The sequence below is a fragment of the Cetorhinus maximus genome, chromosome 2, assembly GCF_964194155.1.
Source record: "Cetorhinus maximus chromosome 2, sCetMax3.hap1.1, whole genome shotgun sequence".
Lineage (NCBI taxonomy): Eukaryota > Metazoa > Chordata > Chondrichthyes > Lamniformes > Cetorhinidae > Cetorhinus > Cetorhinus maximus.
In genome coordinates, this window is record NC_135880.1 from 7,845,999 (window position 1) to 7,871,761 (window position 25,763).

The window sequence follows — 25,763 nt, forward strand, 5'->3', positions numbered from 1 at the left end:
GAAAACAACCCAACTCTATCCAACCTCTCTTCATAACTTAAATGTTTCATCCCAGGCAACATCCTGGTGAATCTCCTCTGCACCTCCTCCAGTGCAATCACATCCTTCCCATACTGTGGTGACCAGAACTGCACACAGTACTCCAGCTGTGGCCTCACCAAGGTTCTATACAACTCCAACATGACCTCCCTGCTTTTGTAATCTATGCCTCGATTGATAAAGGCAAGTGTCCCATATGCCTTTTTCAACACCCGACTAACGTGCCCCTCTGCCTTCAGAGATCTATGGACACACACGCCAAGGTCCCTTTGTTCCTCAGAACTTCCTAGTGTCATGCCGTTCATTGAATACTTCCTTGTAATTATAATTATTGTTTAAAAAATACTCCATCAGTTTGCCCTCACTAGTTAAAACAAAACTTCTCAAACATCTTTAAGTGCCCACTGCAATTTGTTTCCTTTTCTCCTCCTCACTGTCTAATTTCTTCCTGCCCAGAAAAAATTCCTAGAATCTTTTTCTTTAGATGAGGAATATTAATATTAATAGTAATTCAAGCTTCTATTGGCGGAAGTGTCTGAAATCCATAAATTACATCCAACAGCAACTATAATGTGCATTTGTATAGCACCTTTAACATAGTGTTGTCCTAAGGTGCTTCAAAAGAGGGTTATGAGGCAAAAAATTGACACCAAGCCAAAGAAAGAGACATTTGATTCGTTGACCAAACATGTGTTCAAAAAGGTAGAATTTTAAGGATCGTTTTAAGAAGCAGAAAGAGATTAGGGAGGTGGAGAAGTTTACAGAAGGAATATCAGAGCTAAGGGCTGAAACAGTCAAAGGTATGGTCACCAATGGTGGGAATGGGATTGTGCACAAGGTGCTAGAGTTGGAGGAGCGCAGAGTTCTCGCAAGGTTGCAGACCGACAAAGGTTAGGGTGAGAATTTTAAATTCAAGGCATTGTTGGACCAAGAGCTAAATAGGCCAGTGAGCACAGGGTTTTTGTTGTTCTTTCACGGGATGTGAGTGTCACTGCGGGAGGCCAGAATTTGTTGCTCATCCCTAATTGCCCTTGAGAATTAATTGAATTTAAATTCCACCAGCTGCCATGGTGGGATTTGAACCCATGTCCTACAGATTAGCTTGGGTTTGGGATTACTAGTCCAGTGATATTAACACTACACCAACATCTACCTGCTTTTGACATTTTTGTTTTTTTGCTATTTATGCTGGTTTTGGTATTTTTGCTGATTTTTGGTTAAGTTATGAACATTCCCTCAATGTGGTCTGTGAGCTAAGAATCGGTGTTGTATGGTGTAGCTCCCTTTTAATTAATGAATGGGTCAATACCACACCTCAGCTCCTACAGGCAATGGTGGTCCCATGGGCCATCGATCTGGCAGGGAGGAAATGACTCATTTTCTATTTTTTATCCACTTATTTTTATTTATTTTCATTTCTATTCATTGACATGAATCCCCACATTTTATCCTATTTTCGATCTTTTTTCCCACCACCACCTCCTTTCCCCCCCACCCCCCCCTCCAAGGACCATCTGTCGTTTGTTCCTGTTGTTCTTTCCAGAGTGCTTACCCTTGTCCTGCTTTCTTAGCTAATGCCACCATCAGCACCTCCTTTAGCCAGCACCACTACCATTAACACCCCATTGTCCTTCTGTCCGTGACATCTCTGGCAATCTCTCCTTAGCCCCCACCTATCGCTGGCCTTCTACCCAGCTTCACCTGCTCCACCCACCCCCCACTTAAACAGTATAAATTTCATCACAGTCTTACTTCTCTTTAGCTCTGAAGAAGAGTCATACGGACTCGAAACGTTAGCTCTGTTTTTCTCTCCACGAATGCTGTTAGACCTGCTGAGTTTCTCCAGCATTTTCTGTTTTTGTTTCAGATTTCCAGCATCCGCATTCCAGTATTTTGGTTTTATCTTAAGGAAATGACTCATGTTCATTTGGCCTGAGTATTCTGCTGCGGGGAGGCAACCTCACCATCTCTGAGTTAAGGAGTTGGTAGGCGGGCACCTCCTAGTAGTAGACGTATTGTACAATAATGCTCCGCTCCGGTTAATTAATGTGTACGCCCTGGCTCAAAACAGCAAACAGCTGGCCGTCTGTCATCAGCTCCCGCTGCTGCCCACAACATCCAGGTCAGTCATTCTAGGCGGTGACTTCAACCGCATCATCGACGTGGCTGGACAATCGGGCAGGGCCGACAGGAAACTGAACGCCATGTCCAGACTCCTGATGGAAACAATAAAAGATACCAAGCTGCACGACTTCTTCAGCAACCTTGTAGATGGACCGCAGCATAGATACACCTGGTCATGGCCAGATCTCTTCCAGAATAGACTTCCTGCTTGTGTCCAGAGTGTTCATAGTCAGATCAACGGCAAGCCGGTGTCCTTCTCTGACCACTGCCTCCTACTGGCTGACTGTCGCTTACAGGAAGACCAGAGGGTTGGCAGGGGGACATGGAAGCTGAACGTGAAACTGTTGACCCCAGAAAACATTGAGGAACTCAAAGGGGATTACAAAAGTTGGAGAACCGGGAAACCCTCTTCAAGCAGTCAACGTGCTGGTGAGAAGCAATCCAGGCAAAGAGGTTTTTCATCCTCAAAAGGTGTTCAGAAGGCTAGAAAGGAACAGAGGGAAATGTCCCGGCTCCAGAAAAACATGCAGAATCTGCTCCAGCTGCAGTCGATGGGGGTCGATGTCAAAGGGGAACTCCAAGAGGTGAAGAGCCAGCAAGCCTTGCAGTATGCCTCGGGGGCCTCCAAGATCATCTTCCAGCCCAGAGTCCACTCCATGGAGCAGGATGAGATGTGCCCACGTTTCCTCTCCCAAAAGGTACATAAAGAGAGCTCTGTGATCAGCAGCCTGAAGGAAGAAGATGGCTCGGTAACGAGATTGCAGTCTGACAGATTGAGGACTAGCAAATCCTTTTATACCAGATTGTGTGACGTGAAGCTCACAGACAGCAAGGCCTTCCAGTCCTCTATCACCGAGGTCTTAGACAACAGCGAGCAGGAGAGTCTGGACAAACCGCTAACTCTGGATGAGCTGACAAAGGCCATCAAGTCCTTCAGGAAGTGTAAAACCCCTGGCTGAGTTGTATTCGGCTCTGTGGGACTGGATCAGCCCAGACCTGCTAGAAGTGTACGAGAGTATGCTTCTGGCCGGCAACATGTCAGAATCCATGAGGAAAGGCATCATCACCCTCATCAACAAGCACAAGGGGGAAAGGGAGGAAATTTGAAATTGGCGACCTGTTTCACTGGCGAATATGGACTCCAAAATTCTGTCCAAGGTCATTGCAAATTGGGTCAAGTCTGCTCTAGAGTTGGTGATCCACCCTGACCAGACCTACGCTGTACCCTGCAGGAAGATCTCTGATAGCCTCGCACCACTCAGGGATACGATTGCCTATGTACAGGACAGGGGTGTGGACACCTGCCTCATCAGCCTGGACCAAGCGAAGGCCTTTGACAGAATATCACACACCTACATGGTGGATGTGCTCTCCAAAATGGGGTTTTGGAAGGGAATCTGCAATTGGATCCAACTGCTCTACACAAACATCATTAGCGCAGTTCCAAACCATGGGTGGAAATTGGAAAGTTTTCCAATTAAATCTGGAGTCAGCCAGGGCTGCCCTCTCTCCCCTGTCCTGTACGGGTGTTGCATAGAACCTTTTGCTGAGTCCATCAGGAAAAATGTAGGCAAAGGAGGGGTGACAATCCCGGGCAGTGGAGGCACTCGGGTCAAAGTCTGCCTGTACATGAATGACATCGCCGTCTTCTGCTCGGATCCGCTGTCGGTGCACAGACTGAAAAGCACCTGCAACCAGTTTGAACTGGCCTCGGGAGCCAAGGTGAATCACGGCAAGAGTGAGGCTATGTTCTTTGGGAACTAGGCCCACTGATCCTTTATCCCCTTCACTATCAGGTCAGACTGCCTGAAGGTGCTGGGAATATGGTATGGAGGGATCAAGAATGCACTAGAAACTGGAAAGAGCGAGTAGCTATGGTCAAACAAAAACTGGACATGTGGAAGCAACTTTCCCTCTCTCTTGCGGGTGAGAACCTGGTCATCAGGTGTGAGGTACTCTCAGTGTTACTCTATGTGGTGCAGGTGGTGAGGTGAAAATGACTTCCCTTGACATCAAGGCAGCATTTGACCAAGTGTGGCATCAAGGAGCCCTGGCAAAACTGGAGTCAATGGGAATTGGGGGAAAATTCTCCACTGGCTGGAGTCAGACCTAGCACAAAAGAAGATGGTTCTAGTTGTTGGAGGTCAGTCATCTCAGCTCCAGGTCATCCCTGCAGGAGTTCCTCAGGGTAGTGTCCTTGGCCCAACCATCTTCATTCAGCTGCTTCATCGATGACCTTCCTTCCATCATAAGGTTAGAAGTGGGGATGCTCGCTGATGATTGCACAATGTTCAGCACCATTCATGACTCCTCAGACACTGAAGCAGTCCATGTCCAAATGCAGCAAGACCTGAACAATATCTAGGCTTGGGCTGACAAGTGGCAAGTAACATTCATGCCATACAAGTGCCAGGCAATAACCATTTCCAACAAGAGGGAATCTAAACATCGCCCCTTGACATTCAATGGCATTACCATTGCTGAATCCCCCACTATCAACATCCTGCAGGTTACCATTGACCAGAAACTGAACTGGACTAGCCATATAAATACTGTGGCTACAAGAGCAGGTCAGAGGCTAGGAATCCAGTGGTGAGTAACTCACTTCCTGACTCCCCAAAGCCTGTCCACCATATACAAGGCACAAGCCAAGAGTGTGATGGAATACTCTCCACTTGCCTGGATGAGTGTAGCTCCAACAACACTCAAGAAGCTTGACACCGTCCAAGATAAAGCAGCCCGCTTGATTGGCACCACATCCACAAACATTCACTCCCTCCTCCACCAACACACAGTGGCAACAGTGTGTACCATCTACAGGATTCACTGCAGGATCTCACAAAGGCTCCTTAGTCAGCACCTTCCAAACCCACGACCACTAACATCTAGAAGGACAAGGGCAGAAGACACATGGGAACACCACCACCTGGAGGTTTCCCTCGAAGCCACTCACCATCCTGACTTGGAAATATATCATCGTTCCTTCACTGTGACTGGGTCGAAATCCTGGAACTCAATCCCTAACATCAGTGTGGGTGTACCTACACCACATGGACTGCAGCGGTTCAAGAAGACAGCTCACCACCACCTTCTCAAGGGCAACTAGAGATGGGCAATAAACGCTGGCCCAGCCAGCAACGCCCACATCCCCTGAATGAATAAAAAAAGTCTGGCATATTCCTCACTCCTGCACCATGGCGATCACCTGAGCAATCTTTTGCTTTATCTGGAGGTCAAAAAGGAACCATGCTCATGGGGAAACTGTACAAACCTCGAGAGAAAGGGAGGTCAATCTGTCCAACATCACCCTCATCCTGATGGCCAGCTTTGTGTGCAGCTGCATCAAGCTGTGCGCAGACCCTGGGTATGCAAACAATAAGTGTCATGATGCGCTGAGGTTCTACCTGTCCCCAGTGTTGGGAAGAATGGGACTGGCCAAGTGCCGCAGAAAGCTTCAAGCAGTTGGACTGTGCTGTTTCACCTATCCCTCATGAAAGGTTTATGCAGAAAAATACCTTTGACCAGAAATCCATCAGGCAGTGGTGGTCATCACTAGAGGCCCAGTGGGAAAAGGAGAGGGTGGATCCTGTCAGATGGTTTCCTGAGCTGACTGTCAGAGTCATTTGGCAGGATGCCTCATCACCGGAACTATCAAACAAGCACCAAGATGTAGCTTCACTGGTGGTGAGAAAGGTCCTCCCCATCAGATCCTGCCTACATGTCAGGAGTCTCACCCCCCTTGACATGTTGTCCTCGAGGTGGCTGTGGTGGGGAAGAAACCATTGTTCGCCTCCTTGTGGAATGTACCTTTGCAAAGAAGGTCTGGAGAGAAATGCAGTGGTTTTTGTCGAGGTTCATCTCGAGTCGATCATAAGACGTAGGAGCAGAAGGAGGCCATTCTGCCCATCAAGTCAGCTCCGCTCAGTGAGATCATGGCTGATCTGATAATCCTCAACTCCATTTTCTTGCCTTTTCCCCATAACCCTTGATTCCCTTACTGATTAAAAATCTCTCTATCTCAGGCTTCAATATACTTAATAACCCAGTCTCTACAGCCCTCTGCGGCAAAGAATTCCACAGGTTGACTACCCTCTGAGAGAAGAAATTCCTCCTCATCTCTGTCTTAAATGGGCTTACTCTGAGATTATGCCCTCTGGTCCTAGACTCCCCCAAAAGGGGAAGCTACCTCTCAGCATCTACCCTGTCAAGCCCCCTAAATATCTTACATGTTTTAATAAGGTCGCCTCTCATTCTTCTAAACTCCAATGAGTACAGGCCCAACCTAGTCAACCTCTCCTCATAAGAAAATCCCTCCATCCCCGGGATCAACCTAGTGAACCCGCAATGCTAGTATACCTTTCCTTAGATAAGTAGATAACAAAACTGTTCATAGTATTCTAGGTGTGGTCTAACTAGTGCCTTGTATAGTTTTAGCAAGACTTCCCTATTTTTGCACTCCATTCCCTTTGAAATAAAGGCCAACATTCCATTTGCCTTCCCTATTACCTGCTGAACTTGTATGTTAGCTTTTTGTGATTCATGCACGAGGACTCCCAAATCCCTCTGTGCTGCAACTTTCTGCAGTCTTTCTCCATTTAAATAATATTCAGCTCCTCTATTCTTCCTGCCAAAGTGCATAGCCTCACATTTTCCCACATTATATTCCATCTGTCAAGTTTTTGCTCACTCACTTAACCTGTCTATATCCCTCTGTAGACCACGACCAAGTGTTGCAAATTGGCAGATTCCAAGGGCCAGGACCACGTGCTGAGAGATGCACTAAAGCTTGGGGCATCCACCGCAGGGGCACAATGGGGAAAGGTCGCTGTCTCAGGCCTTTCAGCCATAGTGCACCTAGGGGATGGAAAATTGGTAGAACCCGCTCAGGATGTTTGCCTGACTGAATATGAATGCAGAAGTATTTGCATTGAGGCACGTCAGATAGGAACACATTGTATGAAGAAAAATTGAATTATTTTGCACTTCCTGTAATCTTCAATTTGAAATGTTTTTCCCCCTGGCTGTATGTCTGACAAGGAATGTATAATGTCAATATCAAAAAAAATTACCATTGTATAGCGGCACATAAGAGTGGAACACACTGTGTGGAGACAAGTCGAGCTTTATGGCACTTTCTGTAACTTTCAAGTTGAAAGGTATTATAATATACTTTTAAAAATTTAATGAACACAGTATTTTGGGACATTTTGGGGAAAGTATTAAAACTAACTCAGCAGTGAAGCTTTAGTTTTCAACAAGATAAGGGTTAGTTTATTACAAAACCACTGCTGAAAGTTACTTAAGTAAAAGTGATAAAGTTATTAACTAAAATACAGATACTAAGATTAAAATTTAAAGAGAAAAAAAAGATACTTAAAGATGAGAGTTCAAATCAGTCTCTGTGAGATATTGTTGCAAACCCATTGCTTGAGTTCCTTCTTCCTGAAGTGAAGGGGTTGAAACTCCAGGTTCAGTTTAGCAGCTGCGATGGCTTCGGCAGTCAAATAATCAGTGATTGCCTCTTTCATTTTACTAATGGAGTTGCTGTGGCCTCAAATGAAATACTCGAGTCAAAATGTAACCTTGGAAAAGGAAAAAAATACAAGAAAACAAAATGTGAATAAAGTTCCCGACTTGTCTGAGGGGACTCCGCAGGTCAAGCAGGTTTTGGGGGAGAGAGCGAGAGCAAGGTTTCTTGTACCTCACTATTTCTGCACTTAAGGCACTTGCAGATTGCCTGCACTCTTTCGCCAGAACAGCGGTTGATTTCTTAATACCTTCCTCTTTGACTCCCGGTGGCAGAGAGAAACCCCTTCTGTTGATGTCTATCAGAGTTCTTCCTGGGGGTTCTGCACACCGAACATTGCTGTTCTCAGCCAGACTTTATACGGTTTAAAATGTAACATGGCTGCTCTGTTAATTTTCAAGGAGTCATTGTTTCGCAAGGCAAAGAAGTTAATGACACTGTGGTCCTTTGAAGTCCCTTCCTGTCTCTTGTTCCCTCAGAAGTAAAAAGGTTTTCATACGAATTAGGAGCAGGTGAAGGCCACTCGGCCCCTCGAGCTTGTTCCGCCCGCCATTCAATAAGTTCACGGCTGATTTTATTTTAACCTCAAATTTCTGCCTACCCCTGATCACCTTCCACCCCCTTGACCTTTCACACCTTTTAGGAGATTCAATGGACATCCCTACAGGAGTCTTTGCATTTCAATTACTCTTCGTAGCCAGCTCTAGAGATATGATAAAAACAAAAAAACTGCGGATGCTGGAAATCCAAAACAAAAACAAAAATACCTGGAAAAACTCAGCAGGTCTGGCAGCATCTGTGGAGAGGAGCACATTTTCAACAGAACTAAGGAAAAATAGAAAAGGGGTGAAATATAAACTGGTTTAAGGGGGTGGGACAAGAAGAGCTGGATAGAGGGCCAGTGATAGGTGGAGATAACCAAAAGATGTCACAGACAAAAGGACAAAGAGGTGTTGAAGGTGGTGATATTAGCTAAAGGAATGTGCTAATTAAGGACAAGCAAGGTACAGATGATATGAGTCTGTCAAGGTTTGAATAAACACAGAAAGGTGTCATAACAAAAACAGAATTACCTGGAAAAACTCAGCAGGTCTGGCAGCATCGGCGGAGAAGAAAAGAGTTGACGTTTCGAGTCCTCAAGACCCTTCTGTTCTGCAGTTCTGTTGAAGAGGACTCGAAACATCAACTCTTTTCTCCGCCGATGCTGCCAGACCTGCTGAGTTTTTCCAGGGAATTCTGTTTTTGTTTTGGATTTCCAGCATCCGCAGTTTTTTGTTTTTATTAACAGAAAGGTGCCGTGTTGTCTGTCCATGCTCCCATTTTGAAAGCGGCTTTTAAACTCAATGTAAAGGTTCAAAAACAGAAATATGCCTTTAGAACAGTTGTCCTTAAAAGCTGTAATATCATTTTTACACATCCGTGACAGGTTTCTTTCTTTTTTTTTTGGTAATTTTGTTGTCCTTGTTATGTTTGATGTATGGGGGGGGTGGGTAGAGTTTTTTTTTTGTATTATTTCTGGTTTCTGGTATTTTTGCTGCATGGATTTTTTTTTGCTGCTTTTGGCATAATTGCTTTGTGGTATTTTCTGCTGGGATTTGGTATTTTTGGTGTTTTTTGCAGATATTTGATAATTTTGCTCATTTTTGTTAATTTGCAAATATTTGTTATTTTTGCTGATTTTTGGTATATTTCTGATATTTGATAATTTTGCAGATATTTGTTTTTGTTGAGTTCATTCGCCTGTAGTGCGCATGCGCGGTTACCCCCGCCTAAGATGGCGGCGCCCATGACCGGCCGCTGGAGGTCGCGAGCACCGGGAACGGAATAAACTGCGTTGAATTTTCACTTCTAATAAAAATAAACCGGGACACGAGTGGGAGGTTCATCCGAGCCCGGGAGAGCGAACTGAGAGCGGGCGGCCTGTGGAGTCTCTCGGTCCCCCCGGGGGGAGAGCCGGCGGCCTGGCCAGGTAACTAGGGGCAACAGCGGGGGCGGGGGGGGCGCTTGGAGCGGCAACGCCGAGCATCGGCCTAGAGCGGCTGGGAAATAGGGGGGAGGGGGACGAGAGAGGCCTGAGGCGGGGAGGAGAGGGAGGACGGACCGGATGGGGATGGGGAGGAGAGGACAGAGGCCTGGGGTGGGGGGGATGGGGAGGAGAGGACAGAGGCCTGGGGTGGGGGGGATGGGGAGGAGAGGACAGAGGCCTGGGGTGGGGGGGATGGGGAGGAGAGGACTTGGCCTGGGGGGGCGGGGGATGGTGGGGAGAGGACAGAGGCCTGGGGGGTGGGGGGGGGGGGTGATGGGGAGGAGAGGACAGAGGCCTGGGGTGGGGGGGATGGGGAGGAGAGGACTTGGCCTGGGGTGGGGGGGATGGGGAGGAGAGGACAGAGGCCTGGGGTGGGGGGGATGGGGAGGAGAGGACTTGGCCTGGGGTGGGGGGGATGGGGAGGAGAGGACAGAGGCCTGGGGTGGGGGGGATGGGGAGGAGAGGACAGAGGCCTGGGGTGGGGGGGATGGTGGGGAGAGGACAGAGGCCTGGGGAGGGGAGGCGGGGGATGGGGAGGAGAGGACAGAGGCCTGGGGAGAGGGGGGAGATGGGGATAGGGAGGGAGGACAGAGATCTGAGGTGGGGGGAGGGCGGACAGAGGCCTGGGGGGTGTGGTTTGGGTTGGGGAGGGGAGGGTGGGGGGGCAGAGGTGTTGGGTGGAGGGGACAGAGGCTTGTGGAGGGAGGGGAAGAGAGGAACCAGAGGCTGGAGTGAGGAGGACAGAGGGTGAATGCATGAGGTGGGAGTGGGTGGCAGTGAGGAGGAAAACCTAGAGTGAAATATTAATATTTATTTAAGAAAAGAATTGCATTTAATCAAAGAAGGGCCTCTCATGAACTGAGCTCATGAAGTGTTTTGCAGCCATGGAAGTACTTTTTGGAATGTATTCACTGTCATCATGTTGGAAACACAGCAACCAGTTTGCGCACAGCAAGATCCCACAATTGATAATGTGACAATGACTGGATAAACTGTGTTTTTGTGTTGTTGGTTTAGGGATAAATATTGGCCAGGACGATGGGGGTAATTCCTTTGCTCTACTTTGAAATAGTGCCCTGGAATCTTTTAAATCCACCTATGCAGGCAAAGAGGACCTTGGTTTAACATCTTATCTGAAAGACAGCACCTCTGTCAGTGCAGCACTCCTTCAGTACAGGGACACAGCCTCATTACTGAGCCAGATTTTGTTCTATTTCAGAATGTTGAATCTAACCAGTAACAAATTGAGGTTTCTTTTATTTTAGTGTTTCTCATACAGGGATTCAGTATATATTCCATCTTTCTCTAGTCATTTAGTGAAGTACAGTCCATGTCTGCCTGTAGCCCTGCTGTATGCTTTATGTTCTTCACATGAGGCTAAATAGTGTCTGAGGACAAACAATTTGGCCCTGGAGGGTCTTTTGCAACTCTTTCGAGTACAATCACAGTTCTTGGTTTCCGGGAGTGGGACATGAACCCACAACCCTCTGATTCAAAGGCGAGGGTGCTATGAACTGAGCCACAGCTGACACCTCAGGGAGGGTCTTTTTCAACTCTTTCGAGTACATTCACAATTCTTGGTTTTGGCCCTGGAGGTGGGACCCATCAAAGCTGAACATTGTGCAATCATCAACGAGCATCCCCACTTCTGACCTTATGATGGAAGGAAGGTCATTGATGAAGCAACTGCAGATGGTTGGGCCCAGGACATTATCCTGAGGAACTCGGTCAAACCATCTTCAGCTGCTTCCTCAATGACCTTCCTTCCATCATAAGGTCAGAAGTGGGGATGTTCACTGATGATTGCACAATGTTCAGTACCATTTGCAACTCCTCAGGTGCTGAAGCAGTTCATCTCCAAATGCAGCAAGACCTGGACAATATCCAGGCGTGGGCTGACAAGTGGAAAGTAACATTTGTGCCACACACATGCCAGGCAATGACCATCTCCAACAAGAGAGAATCTGAACATCGCCCCTTGATATTCAATGGCATTACCCTCGATGAATCCCCCACTAGCAACATCCTGGGGATTGCCATTGACCAGAAACTAAACTGGACTAGCTATATAAATGCTGTGGCTACAAGAGCACGTCAGAGGCTAGGAATTCTGCAGCGAGTAACTCACCTCCTGACTCCCCAAAGCCTGTCCACCATCTACAAGGCACAAGTCAGGAGTGTGATGGAATATTCTCCAATTGCGTGGATGTGTGCAGCTCCAACCACACAAGTAGCTTGACACCATCCAGGACAAAGCAGCCCACTTGATTGGCGCCACATCCGCAAACATTCACTCCCCCCACTACCGACGCACAGTAGCAGCAGTGTGTACCATCTACGAGATGCACTGCAGGAACTCACCAAGGTTCCTTAGACAGCACCTTCCAAACCCACGAGCACTACCACCTAGAAGGACAAGGACAGCAGACAGATGGGAACACCACCACCTGGAATTTCCCCTCCAAGCCACTCACCATTCTGACTTGGAAATATATCGTTGTTCCTTCACTGTCACTGGGTCAAAATCCAGGAACTCCCTCCCTAACAGCACTATGGGTGTACCTAAAGCGTTTTGAGCGAGGGTTACTGGATAGTGATTGTGTGTGAGTTGTGTTTTTTTTCCCCCAGTTGATTAGCTACTGAGGCCAAACCAAGCAGTTTTGTTTCATCCTTGTGATCAGGTAACATGCATCAATGGGGAATTGAACTTGCAGCTTCTAGCCTGCATGGTCTATTGCTACATTATGCATCTTAATGTGGAAAAGAATCATTGTCCACTGATTATGCGATGATCTGAAGAAAAACTGTTTTTTCACTTGCTGATAGTCTGCCACAGTATTTAAGTATGAAATTATAGACTTTAGTTCCAGTGCGTGTTAGTGCAGGAAGGGGGTGTGGAGTAATACATCTGAACTTCTGATCTAAACTGGGTGAAAGTTGATCTACTTGTTTTTGACAGGATGATGGGGATTGTTGCTGAGGGCCAGGCCCAGTTTGTTGCCATGCTTATTAAAGACCCATTCTGTTTGCACTTTTGCTTATGCTGTCACAATGTAAAGGTACATACAGATTGCATTCTTTTAATGCGTGTGTTTCTTTTGTTTAATTACCTGGAATATTGGACTGTGGAACACCTATCAATATGTATTACTACAGACTACTGCATTTCTATCTGTCAGCTCAGTATTGACCATGGAGCTGATTGAATTCATTTAGCTGTTCCCATTCTGAACCAACCTTCCACTTTAGTCACCTAAATCCTTTTCTGCGTCAGGTCCTCTATACCATTGTCTATCCAGTCCTTGCTTAATCTTCCGGGGCTTTCATGTTCTCAGTTTGTGTGCAGGGCTATAAAAGGTATTCCAGCTGTTTACATTCTTGATATTTATTCAAAACCATCGCAGTTCTCTCAGATGGTGGTGTAACGGTAATGTCACTGGAAGAGTAGTCCAGAAGTAGTCCAGAAGTAATCCAGACTAATACTCTGGGGACACAGGTTCAAATCCCACCACGGCAGCTGGTGGAATTTAAATTCCATTAATAAATCTGGTAGTGACCGTGGAACTATCATTGATTGTCATAAAAACCCATCTGGGTTCACTGATGTCCTTTAGGGAAGGAAATCTGTTGCTCTTACCTGGTCCAGCCTACAGGTGACTTCAGACCCACAGCAATGTGGTTGACTCTTCACTGCTCTGAAATCAGGGATTCACAAAATTTTAATGGCACTGAAGGAGGCCAATTAGCCCACCATGTCTGCACTGGCTCTCCAAATGAGCATTGTGACTTAGTGCCATTCTCCTGCCTTTTCCCTGTACCCGTGCACATTGTTTCTATTCAAATAATCATCTAATGCCCTCTTGAGTGTCTCGATTGAACCTGCCTCCACCACACTTCCAGACTGTGCACTCCAGACTCAAACCGCTCACTGTATGAAAAAGTTTTTTCTCACACCACATTTGCTTCTTTTGCAAATCATTTTAAATCTGTCCCCTCTCGTTCACGATCATTTTAAAAGCAGGAACAGTTTCTCCTTATCTACTCTATCCAGCACCCTCATGATTTTGAACATCTCTATCAAACCTTTTCTTAGCCTTCTCCTCTCCAAGGAGAACAGTCCCAACCTCTCCAATCTATCGTCATAACTGAATTTTCTCATCCCTGGAACCACTCTTGTAAACCTCTTCTGCACTCTCCAATGTGATCACATCCAGTGTGGCGCCCAGAACTGTACATATTACTCCAGCTGAGGTCTAACTAGTGTCTTATATAAGCTCAGCATAATCTCCCTGCTATTGTATTCTATGCCCCTATTAATAAAGCCCAGGATACTGTATGCCTTATTAACTGCTCTCTCCACCTGTCCTGCCACCTTCAGTGATCTATGCACATATACACCCAGGTCCCTCTGCTCCCCTTAAAAATTTCACCCCTTATTTTGTATTGCCTGTCCACGTTCTTCCTACCAAAATGCATTACCTCACACTTTTCCACATTGCACTTCATCTGCCACCTATTTGCCTGCTCCACCAACTTGTCAATGTCCTTTTGAAGTTCTACTCTGTCCTCCTCACAGTTTACTGTGCTTCCAAGTTTTGTATCATCCACAAACTTTGAAATTGTCCCCTGCACACCAAGATCTAGATCATTAATATACATCAGGAAAAGCAAGGGTCCCAATACCGACCCCTGGGGAACTCCACTACAAACCTTCCTCCAGCCCAAAAAAACATCCATTGACCATTACTCTGTTTCCTATTACTCAGCCAATTTTGTATCCATGTTGCTACTGTCCTTTTTATTCCATGAGCTATAACTTTTCTCACAAGTCTGTTGTGTGTCACTGTATCGAATGCCTTTTGAATGTCTGTGTACACCACATCAACAACATTACCCTCATCAACCCTTTCTGTTACCTCTTCAAAAAATCTCCAAGTTAGTTGAACATGATTTCCCTTTTAGAAATCCATGCTAGCTCTTCCGAGCCAACCCAAATTATTCCATGTGACTACTAATTCTAACCTGAATAATTGTATCAAGAAGCTTCCCCACCACTGAAGTTAAACTGACTAGTCTTTAATTGCTGGGCTTATCCTTACAACCTTTTTTGAACAAGGGCGTAACGTTTGTAATCCTCCAGTCCTCTGGCACCACCCCTGAGTCTAAGGAAGACTGAAAGGTTGTAGCCAGTGTCACTGCTCTTACTTCCTTCAACATCCTTGGATGCATCTCATCCAGTCCTGAGAGTTTATCCAGAACTTCCTCCTTATCAATTTTGAGCCCTTCTAGTGACAGAGCTTCTTCCTCTGTTACCGTGGCCTCGGTAGCATCTGCTTCCTTGGTAAAGACAGATGGAAAGTATTAATTTAACACCTCAGCCATGCTCCCTGCCTCCATGTGTAAATCCCCTTATTGGTCCCTAATCAGCCCTACTCCTCCTTTGACCACGCTTTTACTATTTGTATGCCGATTGAAGACTTTGGGATTCCCCTTTATGTTGGCTGCCAGTCTTTTCTCATAACCCCTCTTTGCTTCTCTCATTTTCTGCTTCACCTCCCCCTGAACCTTCTGTATTCCACTTGGTCCTCTGTTGTATTTTCTACCTGACACCTGTCATAAACGCACTTTTTCTTCTTTAACTTAATTTCTATCTCCTTTTTCATCCAGGGGGCTCTGGATTTGTTTGCCCTACCTTTCCCTTTCGAGGAATATACCTTGACTGTGCCCGAACCATTTCTTCTTTGAAGGTAGCCATTGCTCAGCTACAGTTTTCCCCGCCAACCTTTGGTTCCAGCCTATCCAGCCCAGCTCTGTTCTTACTCCATTGAAGTTGGCTCTCCCCAAGTTAATTATTCTTTCTCTGGATTGCCCATTGTCCTTTTGTACCCTCATCCTAAACCTTATGACATAATGATCACTGTCTTCTAAGTGTTCCCCCACTGACACTTGATCTACTTGGCCCACCTCATTCTCCGCCAACTCCAGCATGATGCCACCACCAAACACATCTTCCCTTCACCCCCCCCCCTTTCCTGGCGGCATTCCGTAGGGACCATTCCCTCTGGGACACCCTGGTCCACTCCTCCATCATCCCCTACACCTCAACCCCCTCCCATGCCGCCTTCCCATGCAATCGCAGAAGGTGCAGCACCTGCCCCTTTACTTCCCCCCTCCTCACCGTCCAAGGGCCCAAACACTCCTTTCAAGTGAAGCAGCACTTCACTTGCACTTCCCTCAATTTGGTCTACTGCATTCGCTGCTCCCAATACGGTCTCCTCTACATTGGAGAGACCAAACGCAGACTGGGTGACTGCTTTGCGGAACACCTTCGGTCTGTCTGCAAGCATGACCCAGACCTCCCTGTCGCTTGCCATTTCAACACTCCACCCTGCCCTCATGCCCACATGTTCGTCCTTGGCTTGCTGCATTGTTCCAGTGAAGCTCAACGCAAACTGGAGGAACAGCACCTCATCTTCCGATTAGGCACTTTACAGCCTTCCGGACTTAACATTGAGTTCAACAACTTCAGACCATGAACTCTCTCCTCCACCCTCACCCCTTTTTGATCCCCTTTTTTCAAATATTTATTTTTAAATTTTTTATATATACATTTTTTCCCACCCATTTCTATTATTAATTCTAAAATTTATTTTCATTCATTGTTTAATCCCCACCTTTTAGCCTTTTTCGATTCCTTCACCCCACCCCACCCCCACAAGGGCTATCTGTACCTTGCTCGTCCTGCTTTCCACCCTTAATTAGTGCATTTCTTTAGATAATATCACCACCTTCAACACCTCTTTGTCCTTTTGTCTGTGACATCTTTTGGTTATCTCCACCTATCACTGGCCCTTTATCCAGCTCTATTTGTCCCACCACCCCCCTTAAACCAGCTTATATTTCACTCCTTTTCTATTTTTCCTTAGTTCTGTTGAAGAGTCATTCGGACTCGAAACGTTAACTGTGTTCCTCTCCGCAGATGCTGCCAGACCTGCTGAGTTTTTCCAGGTATTTTTGTTTTTTTCACTAAAACAGATTATCTGGTCATTATCACATTGTTGTTTGTGTGCCAGTTGGCAGCCGCGTTTCCTGCATTACAACAGTGATTACACTTTAAAAGTAATCTATTGGTTGCTAAGCACTTCGGAGTGTCCTGAAGTTGTAAAGCTACTATATAGAGTGCAAGTCTGTCTTTCAGGTAATTGAGAATCACAGGCCACGTTACTCTGGTGCATTCCGTTGACAAAGAGGTTTTTCTGCGTGTTGCTCTTTATTATTTTTTAAAACTGCTGACAAAAATTCCATTGAACAGTGTGTGTGATGTCTGAACTATGAAGGACAGATTGGGGGTGTGTTGATGAGAGCATTCCGGAGGGTAGTTAGCTGAGCGAGAGGGTAGAGGCTGGGAGGAGGCTGCAGGGATGCTACTTGGTAAATAAAAACAAAGTGGTCTTTCTCAGATGTTTGACAGAAGGTGCTCAGGGAAGGCATGAAGGTATGATGGGAGAGATTGGGCAGAGAACGATAAGGTGCATGGGGAAAGGGTGGGGAAGATTGCCTCCTGTTCACCCTGCAAACCTGGGAAATATTTCTCCCCGCAGTGTCCTGAGAAACCAGTGATTTGTTCTTTTAAAAGGTGGATAGTGCTGAAAATCATACATCGAAGGCATTCCGCAAGTCATTCCTTTCTAGGAATTGGCTTTAAGGTTCTCATTTTAAGTGCTCTAGAAATCAGTAATTATTTAAAAAGTGCTGAAAACATCCCTGAAGAACTTGAAGGGCTCCTAGCAGCAGATTCTTGCAATGTTGGAGACAGGGCAGCAATGTTTGGGCTCCCATTAGGAAGCCGGGGGGTGACTGGTTGACATGCCAAACGCTTAAAATGCCAAGATAAAAAGCAAAATACTGCGGATGCTGGCAATCTGAAACAAGAACAAAAATTGCTGGAAAAACCCAGCAGGCCTGACAGCATCTGTGCAGGGAAAGACAAGAGTTAATGTTTCGAGCCCGCATGACTCTCCTTCAGAACTGCCAAATGTCAAAATTGCCAAATTTTCCCTGCAGCAACTTGGGGAAGCCTTGTAAATACGCTGCAGATTTCAAAAGAAAGAACTTACATTGTGCTTCTCACAACCTCAACACCCGAAAGTGCTTTACTGCTAATAAAGTGCATTTTTGTATGTTGCCGCTGATGTGATGTTGCAAAGGTGACAACGAATTTGCATACGGCATACAAAATCTCATCTGTGGAATGTGATTGGAAGACACATTAAACAGGGGGAAGGGGGTGGTAGAAAGGTAATAATGATTGGTGAATGGGGAAATAGATAGTTGCAGGGGGTAAAACAGAATCGCAGAACAGCTACAATACGAAAGGAGGCCATTTGGCCCATTGTGTTTGCACCAGCTCCCCGAATGAGCAATTTACTTCGTGCCATTCTCCCGCCTTCTCCCCATAACCCTGCACATTCTTCCTCTTCAGTTAACTGTCTAATTCCCTTTTGAATGCCTTGATTGACCTGCTTCCACCACACTCAGTCAGTGAATTCTGGACCTTAACCACTCACTGCCTGAAAAAGATTTTCCTCATGTCACTTTTTTGTTTCTTTTGCCAATTACTTTCAACCTGTACCCTCTCGTTCTCAATCCTTCTACCAATGGGAACAGTTTCTCCCAATCTACTCTGTCTAGACCCCTCATCATTTTGAATAGCTCTATCAAATCTCCTCTCAGCCTTTTCTTGCCCAAGGAGAACAATCCTAACTTCTCCAATCTATCTTCGTAATGGAACTTCCTCATCCTTGGAACCATTCTTGTGAATCTTTTCTGCACTCCCTCCAATGCCTTCACATCTTTCCTAAAGCGTGGTGCCCAGAGCTGGATGCAGTGCTCCAGCAGAGGATGAACTTTAGAAAACATTCAAGGATTTTTCTTTTAAGTTCAGCCCTTGCAGGGGTGTTTTGGGGCCTGAGATGGTGGGTGAGGGCTTAGTGAGTGCTTCTGACTACTTTGGACGGTTCAGTGAGTACTTGCTGTTTCTTTTTTTAAAAATTCTGCTGAATTCAGGCAAAGGACTGTTTTCAGTCAGCCCCTGGGTAAAGCGTAAATGCCTTAGTGATGAGAACCTGGATGAATCAAACTGAGATTTTCCATTTTTATTAAAAAAAATAGTGGGCTGCTTTTCTTGATTTTTCTGCCCACCACATTTTGCCTATCAAGCACTTTAACACCAGCTATAAGTGGCAAGGACTGTGCTTTGCAATGGAGGCAAATAGAACAGTCGCAGTAAGATTCCTCTGACCTGTTCCATTGCAGATTGGTGCTTTTAGTTGAGGCAACAGTGTGGGCCAAGTCACTGAATGAGCTCCGCAGTCTGCGGGTCGTGTGTCATTGGCATCTTTATGCAACTGGAAGCTTGAAGACTGTTTGACATTGTTCTCAACTGAGCCAAGGATAAGTCCTGCAGAAAGTCACTGCCAAAGCTTCTGGAGATTGTAACAACTGGCTTATATTATTGTGTTGCAATATAGTCCAACAATTGTCTGTCTGGCTAGCCCTTTCACCTACTTTCCATGCTGTGTGCGTTGAGGTCACGGAAAGTGGGTTACAGTGAAAAGTAAATAGTTTTATGTGGCTGGTTCTGTTGTTGTGAACTTTGTAACACTTATCTGTTGATAAGCTTGGACGTCCATGGTGAGGTGGGGGGGAAGGAGGTGGGATACTGAGGGCAGTCTGTTTATGGGATGTTAACTCATTCCAACCTGTGAATGTTGTGTGCACAGCAAAGTGAGGAATGTTACTGCCAGGGAGCAGAACAACTTTCTCATTCAGACATAGAGTCCAGTTATTGCCTCAGGTCCAATCTCGGAAGATGCTTAGAGGGATTACTGGGGTCCAATCTCGGAAGATGCTCAGAGGGATTACTAGGGTAACAGGATCTATTTCCTCTTGTGGGAGAGCCCAGAACAAGGAGGCATAGTGTTAAAATTCAAGCTAGGCCTTTCAGGGGTGATGACAGGAAGCACTTCCCACAAATAGGGCAGTGGAAATCTGGAACACTCTTCCCCCAAAAAGCTTTTATGCTGTGGATCAGTTGGAGCTTTCAAGCCTGAGATTGCTAGATTTTTGTTGGACATGGGTATCTCAGGGCATGGAGTTAAGGTTCAGATCAGTCATGGTCTAATTCAATGGCTGGAGGTCTAAAGGGATCCTCCTGGTCACATGCCCCTATCCAGTTTGCCAAGTGAGTAGTTCCATTTTCCACAACAAACCATCTGTGGCTTCTCTGAAATAGATTGCCACTGATGTGTAAGTCAGTATTGTACCATGTCTGTGCCCACTACAAAGGTGCTGCAGGATCTGCACTCACCCACAAGTGTGCCCAGACTGCCCAAACTTATTTCACCAAGGAACTTTGCAGGCAGTGGATTGAGAAGACTTCCATCTCATCAGGCAGCTTGCTGTTGTACCTAGTTCCCCAAAGATGGCAGGAAGTGTGCATGTAACTTGGTGGATCTCTCCATATTCCCTTCCACCATCTCTTCCCCCCGCCCCCCAATCATTGTCACAGAACAGAAAGAAGCCATGTGGCCCAGTGTGCCTATGCTGGCCCTTTGAATTAGCCCCATGCTCCCTCTGTTCTCTCCCCATAGCCCTGCAACATTTTCCCCTTCAAGTATTTATTCAGTTTCTGTTGAATCTGCTTCAGGTAGTTCATTCCCGATCACCATAACTCACTGTGTAAACACTAAGCTCCTCACCCTTTTGTCAATTACCTTCAACTGGTCTCATCCTCTATTGCTATTAGTCCTTCCTCGTGGATAGTTTCTTCACCTGAGAGCTGAAAGTGTGCTGGCCTGGTGTACTTGCCAGAAAGGGTTACTAGATAAACGATAAGGTGCAAAAACATCCGTTGCCCAAGGCCACTCAGGGTAATTGAAGCATCAGTACAGCTGACTTGATGGGGATAAGCTAACTGAGGATGAAATCTGGGACTGCAAGCCTTCTGGCCTGGATTGTACCCTCATTACCCATTGAAGCAGTGAGAAGTCTCAGATTAAAGATTCTTAAATGGACTTTGACACATGTTTGACCTGAGATGAGAATTGCAGGTTTACTTTATCAAACAGGAGCCTTAATCTCTGCTCAAGATGAATTCCCAACCAAGCTGAGGATTCAGAACTTAGAAGCTACAAGAGAAGTCAAGTGCGTCTTTTTCACTCCGAGGGGTTTTGATGAGGTGACTGAGAGAACCTGCTTCCATGGATTGGTGAGTCAGTCATTGGAGGGCATGAGTTTAATGGCTGTCTTTAAGGGGAATGCAGACTCCAGAGGATTGTTAGGACATACAGTGCCACACCCGAACAGCACTGGAAGCAGAATCTACCATCACTTTTGCCAGGGAAGCATAAATATTTGAAATAGGAAAGGTTAAAATGTTAATGGGGAAAGGATAAGTAAATGGGACTAAGTGGCATTCCCTTTCAGAGGGCTGTCCAAATGTGGTCTGTAAAATTCCTATGATTCTAATCGAGTTGTAGGAACAAGTTACCAGGGAAGCATATTGGCACAAAAACTTTTACTTGCATTAAAGTTGGCTCCATACATACTGAGCACAGGCTGGCCAAGGTCAATTGCCAGATTTGTTATGTATCCCTGTTGTCTGTTAATGAGTTGGAGTTTGGACCTGGTCAAGGAACATTGTGTGCCTTGGTTCAGTCAGTTAGGGGGAGACGGTGGCTTAGTGACAATGTCACTGGACTAGTGATCCAGAGACAAAAACAAAAATTGCTGGAAAAACTCAGCAGGTCTGACAGCATCTGTGGAGAGGAAGACAGGGTTAACATTTCGAGTCTGTATGACTCTTCATCAGAACTGAAGAGAAATAAAAATGAAGTGAAATATAAGCTGTTTAAGTGGGGGGGAGGTGGGACAGGTGGGGCTGGATAGAGGGCCAGTGATAGGTGGAGGCAAAGGAGAGATTGCCAAAAATGTCACAGACAAAAGGACGAAGCAGTGTTGACAGTGGTGATATTAGCTAAAGGATGTGCTAATGGTGACATTAAGGGTAGAAAGCAGGACGAGCAAGGTACAGATAGCCCTAGTGGGGGTGGGGTGGGGAAAGGGATCGAAATAGGCTAAAAGGTGGAGATAAAACAATGAGTGGAAATAAATTTTAAAATAATAATAGATATAGGTGGAAAAAGAAACATATATTTTAAAATATATAATAATTATTAGAAAAAAGGGGATCAGAAAGTGGGTGGGGATGGAGGAGAGAGTTCGTGATCTGAAGTTGTTGAACTCAATGTTAAGTCCGGAAGGCTGCAAAGTGCCTAATTGGAAGAAGAGGTGCTGTTCCTCCAGGTTGTGTTGAGCTTTACTGGAACATTGCAGCAGGCCTAGGACAGACATGTGGGCATGAGAGCAGGGTGGTGTGTTGAAATGGCAAGCGACAGGGAGGTCTGGGTCATGCTTGCGGACAGACCAAAGGTGTTCCGCAAAGCAGTCACCTAGTCTGCGTTTGGTCTCTCCAATGTAGAGGAGACCGCTTTGGGAGCAGCAAATGCAGTAGACTAAATTGAGGGAAGTGCAAGTAAAGTGATGCTTCACTTGAAAGGAGTGTTTGGGCCCTTGGACGGTGAGGAGGGGGGAAGTAAAGGGGCAGGTGTTGTATCTTCTGCGCCAGGCTGCAGACACTTCCTCCTACATCCCCCTGGACCCTGACCCCACCACTGAACATCAAGCCATTGTTTCCAGGACTGTCACTGACCTCATCTCCTCTGGAGATCTTCCCTCCACAGCTTTCAACCTCATAGTCTCCCAACCTCGGATGGCCCGCTTCTACCTCCTACCCAAAATCCACAAACAGGACTGTCCCAGCAGACCGATCGTGTCAGCCTGTTCCTGCCCCACGGAACTCAATTCTTGCTATCTTGATTCCATTCTCTCTCCCCTTGTCCAGTCTCTTCCCACCTACATCCGTGATTCCTCTGACGCCCTACATCATATCAACAATTTCCAATTCCCTGGCCCCAACTGCCTCCTCTTCACCATGGATGTCCAATCCCTCTACACCTCCATCCCCCACCGGGGCTCTTCGCTTCTTCCTCGAACAGAGGCCCGAACAATCTCCATCCACCACTACTCTCCTCCGTCTGGCTGAACTTGTTCTCTCACTGAACAATTTCTCCTTAAACTCATCTCACTTCCTCCAAATAAAAGGTGTGGCTATGGATACCCGCATGTGCCCCAGTTATGCCTGTCTTTTTATGGGGTATGTGGAAGTTTCCTTAGTTCCAGCCCTACTCCGGCCCCCTCCCACAACTCTTTCTCCGGTACATCGATGACTGCTTCAGTGCCACTTCATGCTCTTGTCAGGACCTGGAAAAATTTATTAATTTTGCTTCCAATTTCCACCCCTCCATCATTTTCACATGGTCCATCACTGACATTTCTCTTCCCTTCCTTGACCTCTCTGTCTCAATTTCTGGTGATAGACTGTCCACCAATATCCATTACAAGCCTACCGACTCCCACAGCTACCTCAGCTACAGCTCCTCACACCCCGCTTCCTGTAAGTACCCCATCCCATTCTCTCAGTTTCTTCGCCTACGTTGCAGCTGTTCTGATGACACCACTTTCCAAAACAGTTCTTCTGACATGTCTTCCTTCTTCCTTAACCGAGGTTTTCCACCCATGGTGGTTGACAGGGCCATCAACCGTGTCCGGCCCATCTCCCACGCATCCGCCCTCACATCTTCCTCTCCCTCCTTGTCCTCACTTATCACCCCACCAGCCTCCACATTCAAAGGATCATCCTCTGCCATTTCAGCCAACTCCAGCATGATGCCACCACCAAACACATCTTCCCTTCACCCCCCCTGTCGGCATTCTGTAGGGACTGTTCCCTCCAGGACACCCTGGACCACTCCTCCATCACCCCCAACACCTCAGCCTCCTCCCACGGCACCTTTCCATGCAACCGCAGAAGGTGCAACACCTGCCCCTTTACTTCCCCCCTCCTCACCATCCAAGGGCCCAAACACTCCTTTCAAATGAAGCAGCACTTCACTTGCACTTCCCTCAATTTAGTGTACTGCATTCGCTGCTCCCAATGCGGTCTCCTCTACATCGGAGAGACCAAACGCAAACTGGGTGACCGCTTTGCGGAACACCTTCGGTCTGTCCGCAAGCATTACCCAGACCTCCCTGTCGCTTGCCATTTCAACACACCACCCTGCTCTCATGCCCACATGTCCATCCTTGGCTTGCTGCAATGTTCCAGTGAAGCTCAACACAAACTGGAGGAACAGCACCTCATCTTCTGATTAGGCACTTTACAGCCTTCCGGACTTAACGTTGAGTTCAACAACTTCAGGTCATGAACTCTCCTCCATCCCCAACCCTTTTCCGATCCCCTTTTTTCTAATAATTATTATATTTTTTTAAATATAATTTTCTTTTCCCACCTATTTCTATTATTATTTTAAAATTTATTTCCATCCATTGTTTTATCTCCACCTTTTAGCCCATTTGGATCCCTTCCCCCCCACCCCACCCCCACTAGGGCTATCTGTCACTTGCTCATCCTGCTTTCTACCCTTAATGTTACCATTAGCACATCCTTTAGCTAATATCACCCCTGTCAACACTGCTTGGTCCTTTTGTCTGTGACATATTTGGCAATCTCTCCTTTGCCTCCACTTATCACTGGCCCTCTATTCAACTCCACCTGTCCCACTCCCCCTTAAACAGCTTATATTTCACCTCATTTCTATTTCTCTTCAGTTCTGATGAAGAGTCGTACGGACTCGAAACGTTAACTGTGTTCCTCTCCGCAGATGCTGTCCGACCTGCTGAGTTTCTCCAGCAATTTTTGTTTTTGTTTCAGATTTCCAGCGTCGGCGGTATTTTGCTTTTATCTTAGTGATGCAGAGACCCAGGCTAATGCTGTCAGGATGCAGGTTCAAATCCTACCACGGCAACTGGCGCTCTTTAAATTCAATTACTAAAATCTGAAAATCTCCTCATCCTTTGGTCATTTCCCATCAAACCAGTCTCAATGTTTCCTGGTAGAGAGATCACTAATGTCCATTAGGGAAGGAAATCTGCCGTCCTTACCTGGTCTGGCCTCCATGTGACTCCAGACCCACAGCAATGTGGTTGACCCTTAACTATCCACTGGAATAGCCTAGCAAGCCACTCAGTTCAAGGGCAGTTAGAGGTGGCAACAAATGCTGGCTTTGCCAATGACGCCCACATCCCATGAAAGAATAAATTTTTAAAAAGTAGTTGCACCCTCTCCACTCCTGCTTTGCCCTAGGCTGCATTATTCAAGGCCAGCAGCGCATCTCAGATCTGTAGTGGCTTGTTGCACTTCTGATTTTACAAATTCCACCTGTGTGAGTTATATCCTGTTCAAAATCCATCTCTGCACTGTCGCTGAGGGAGCTGACAAGCTGGATGGAGCATCACGCATTGGAGGGAAATGATTCTTTTATTCTCATGACGTTTACCTGAGAGTCCTGGTTTTCATTCCCTACCATAAATCAAAGTGACCCCTAGCTCCAGGTCATTGAGCAGTCGCACACTGGTTTATGAACATCCTCTGCTACTTGTATACTGTGCTGGTCCTGATTCTCATGTTGGGGTGTTTCCTGGCAGTGCTGCAACAACTTGTGTTGGTGTCGTGCCTTTAACATAGTAAAACATCCCAAGGCACTTCACAGGGGAGCGATTATCCATCAAAATTTGACACCAAGCCACAGGAGGTATTAGAACAGGTGACCAAAAGCTTGGTCAGAGGTGGATTTTTAAGCGTCTGAGAGGTGGAGAAGTTAAGGGAGAGAATTCCAGAGCTTAGAGCTCGGCCATCAGTGCTGGGAGGGGGGGAAATCAGGGGTACACAAGAGGCTAAAATTGGAGGAGTGCAAGGCTATCAGCGCGTTGCAGGGCAGGAGCAGAGCAACTTGCTGCGGCTTGCAGAAAGCTCTGAAAGAAACAGTTCCTTTTTTTTCAAACTCCAGCTGACCTATAAATGCCCTG

General features: G+C 46.3%; 2 protein-coding genes across 5 annotated transcripts in view; one reads left to right on the top strand and one right to left on the bottom strand.

Annotated features, from left to right (window-relative positions):
- LOC144692089 (uncharacterized) overlaps positions 1 to 25,763 on the bottom strand; it is a 981,581-nt gene that overhangs the window by 230,092 nt on the left and 725,726 nt on the right. The gene's annotated exons all lie outside the window — the stretch shown is intronic.
- Positions 1 to 25,763, top strand: part of hmgcs1 (3-hydroxy-3-methylglutaryl-CoA synthase 1 (soluble)) — an 83,040-nt gene that overhangs the window by 29,064 nt on the left and 28,213 nt on the right. The window contains exon 1 of one of the 4 annotated variants that reach the window (XM_078560583.1): positions 9,479 to 9,659. The exons of 1 other annotated variant lie outside the window; for it this stretch is intronic. Coding sequence is in view for 1 of the 3 variants with exons in the window: in XM_078560577.1 (XP_078416703.1) it covers positions 20,978 to 20,985 (8 nt within the window). In the remaining 2 variants the exon portion in view is untranslated. Of the gene's footprint in view, positions 1 to 9,478; positions 9,660 to 16,875; positions 16,946 to 20,962; positions 20,986 to 25,763 lie in introns of those variants that run through there. 2 more of the 4 variants (XM_078560590.1, XM_078560577.1) reach the window with 2 other exon arrangements.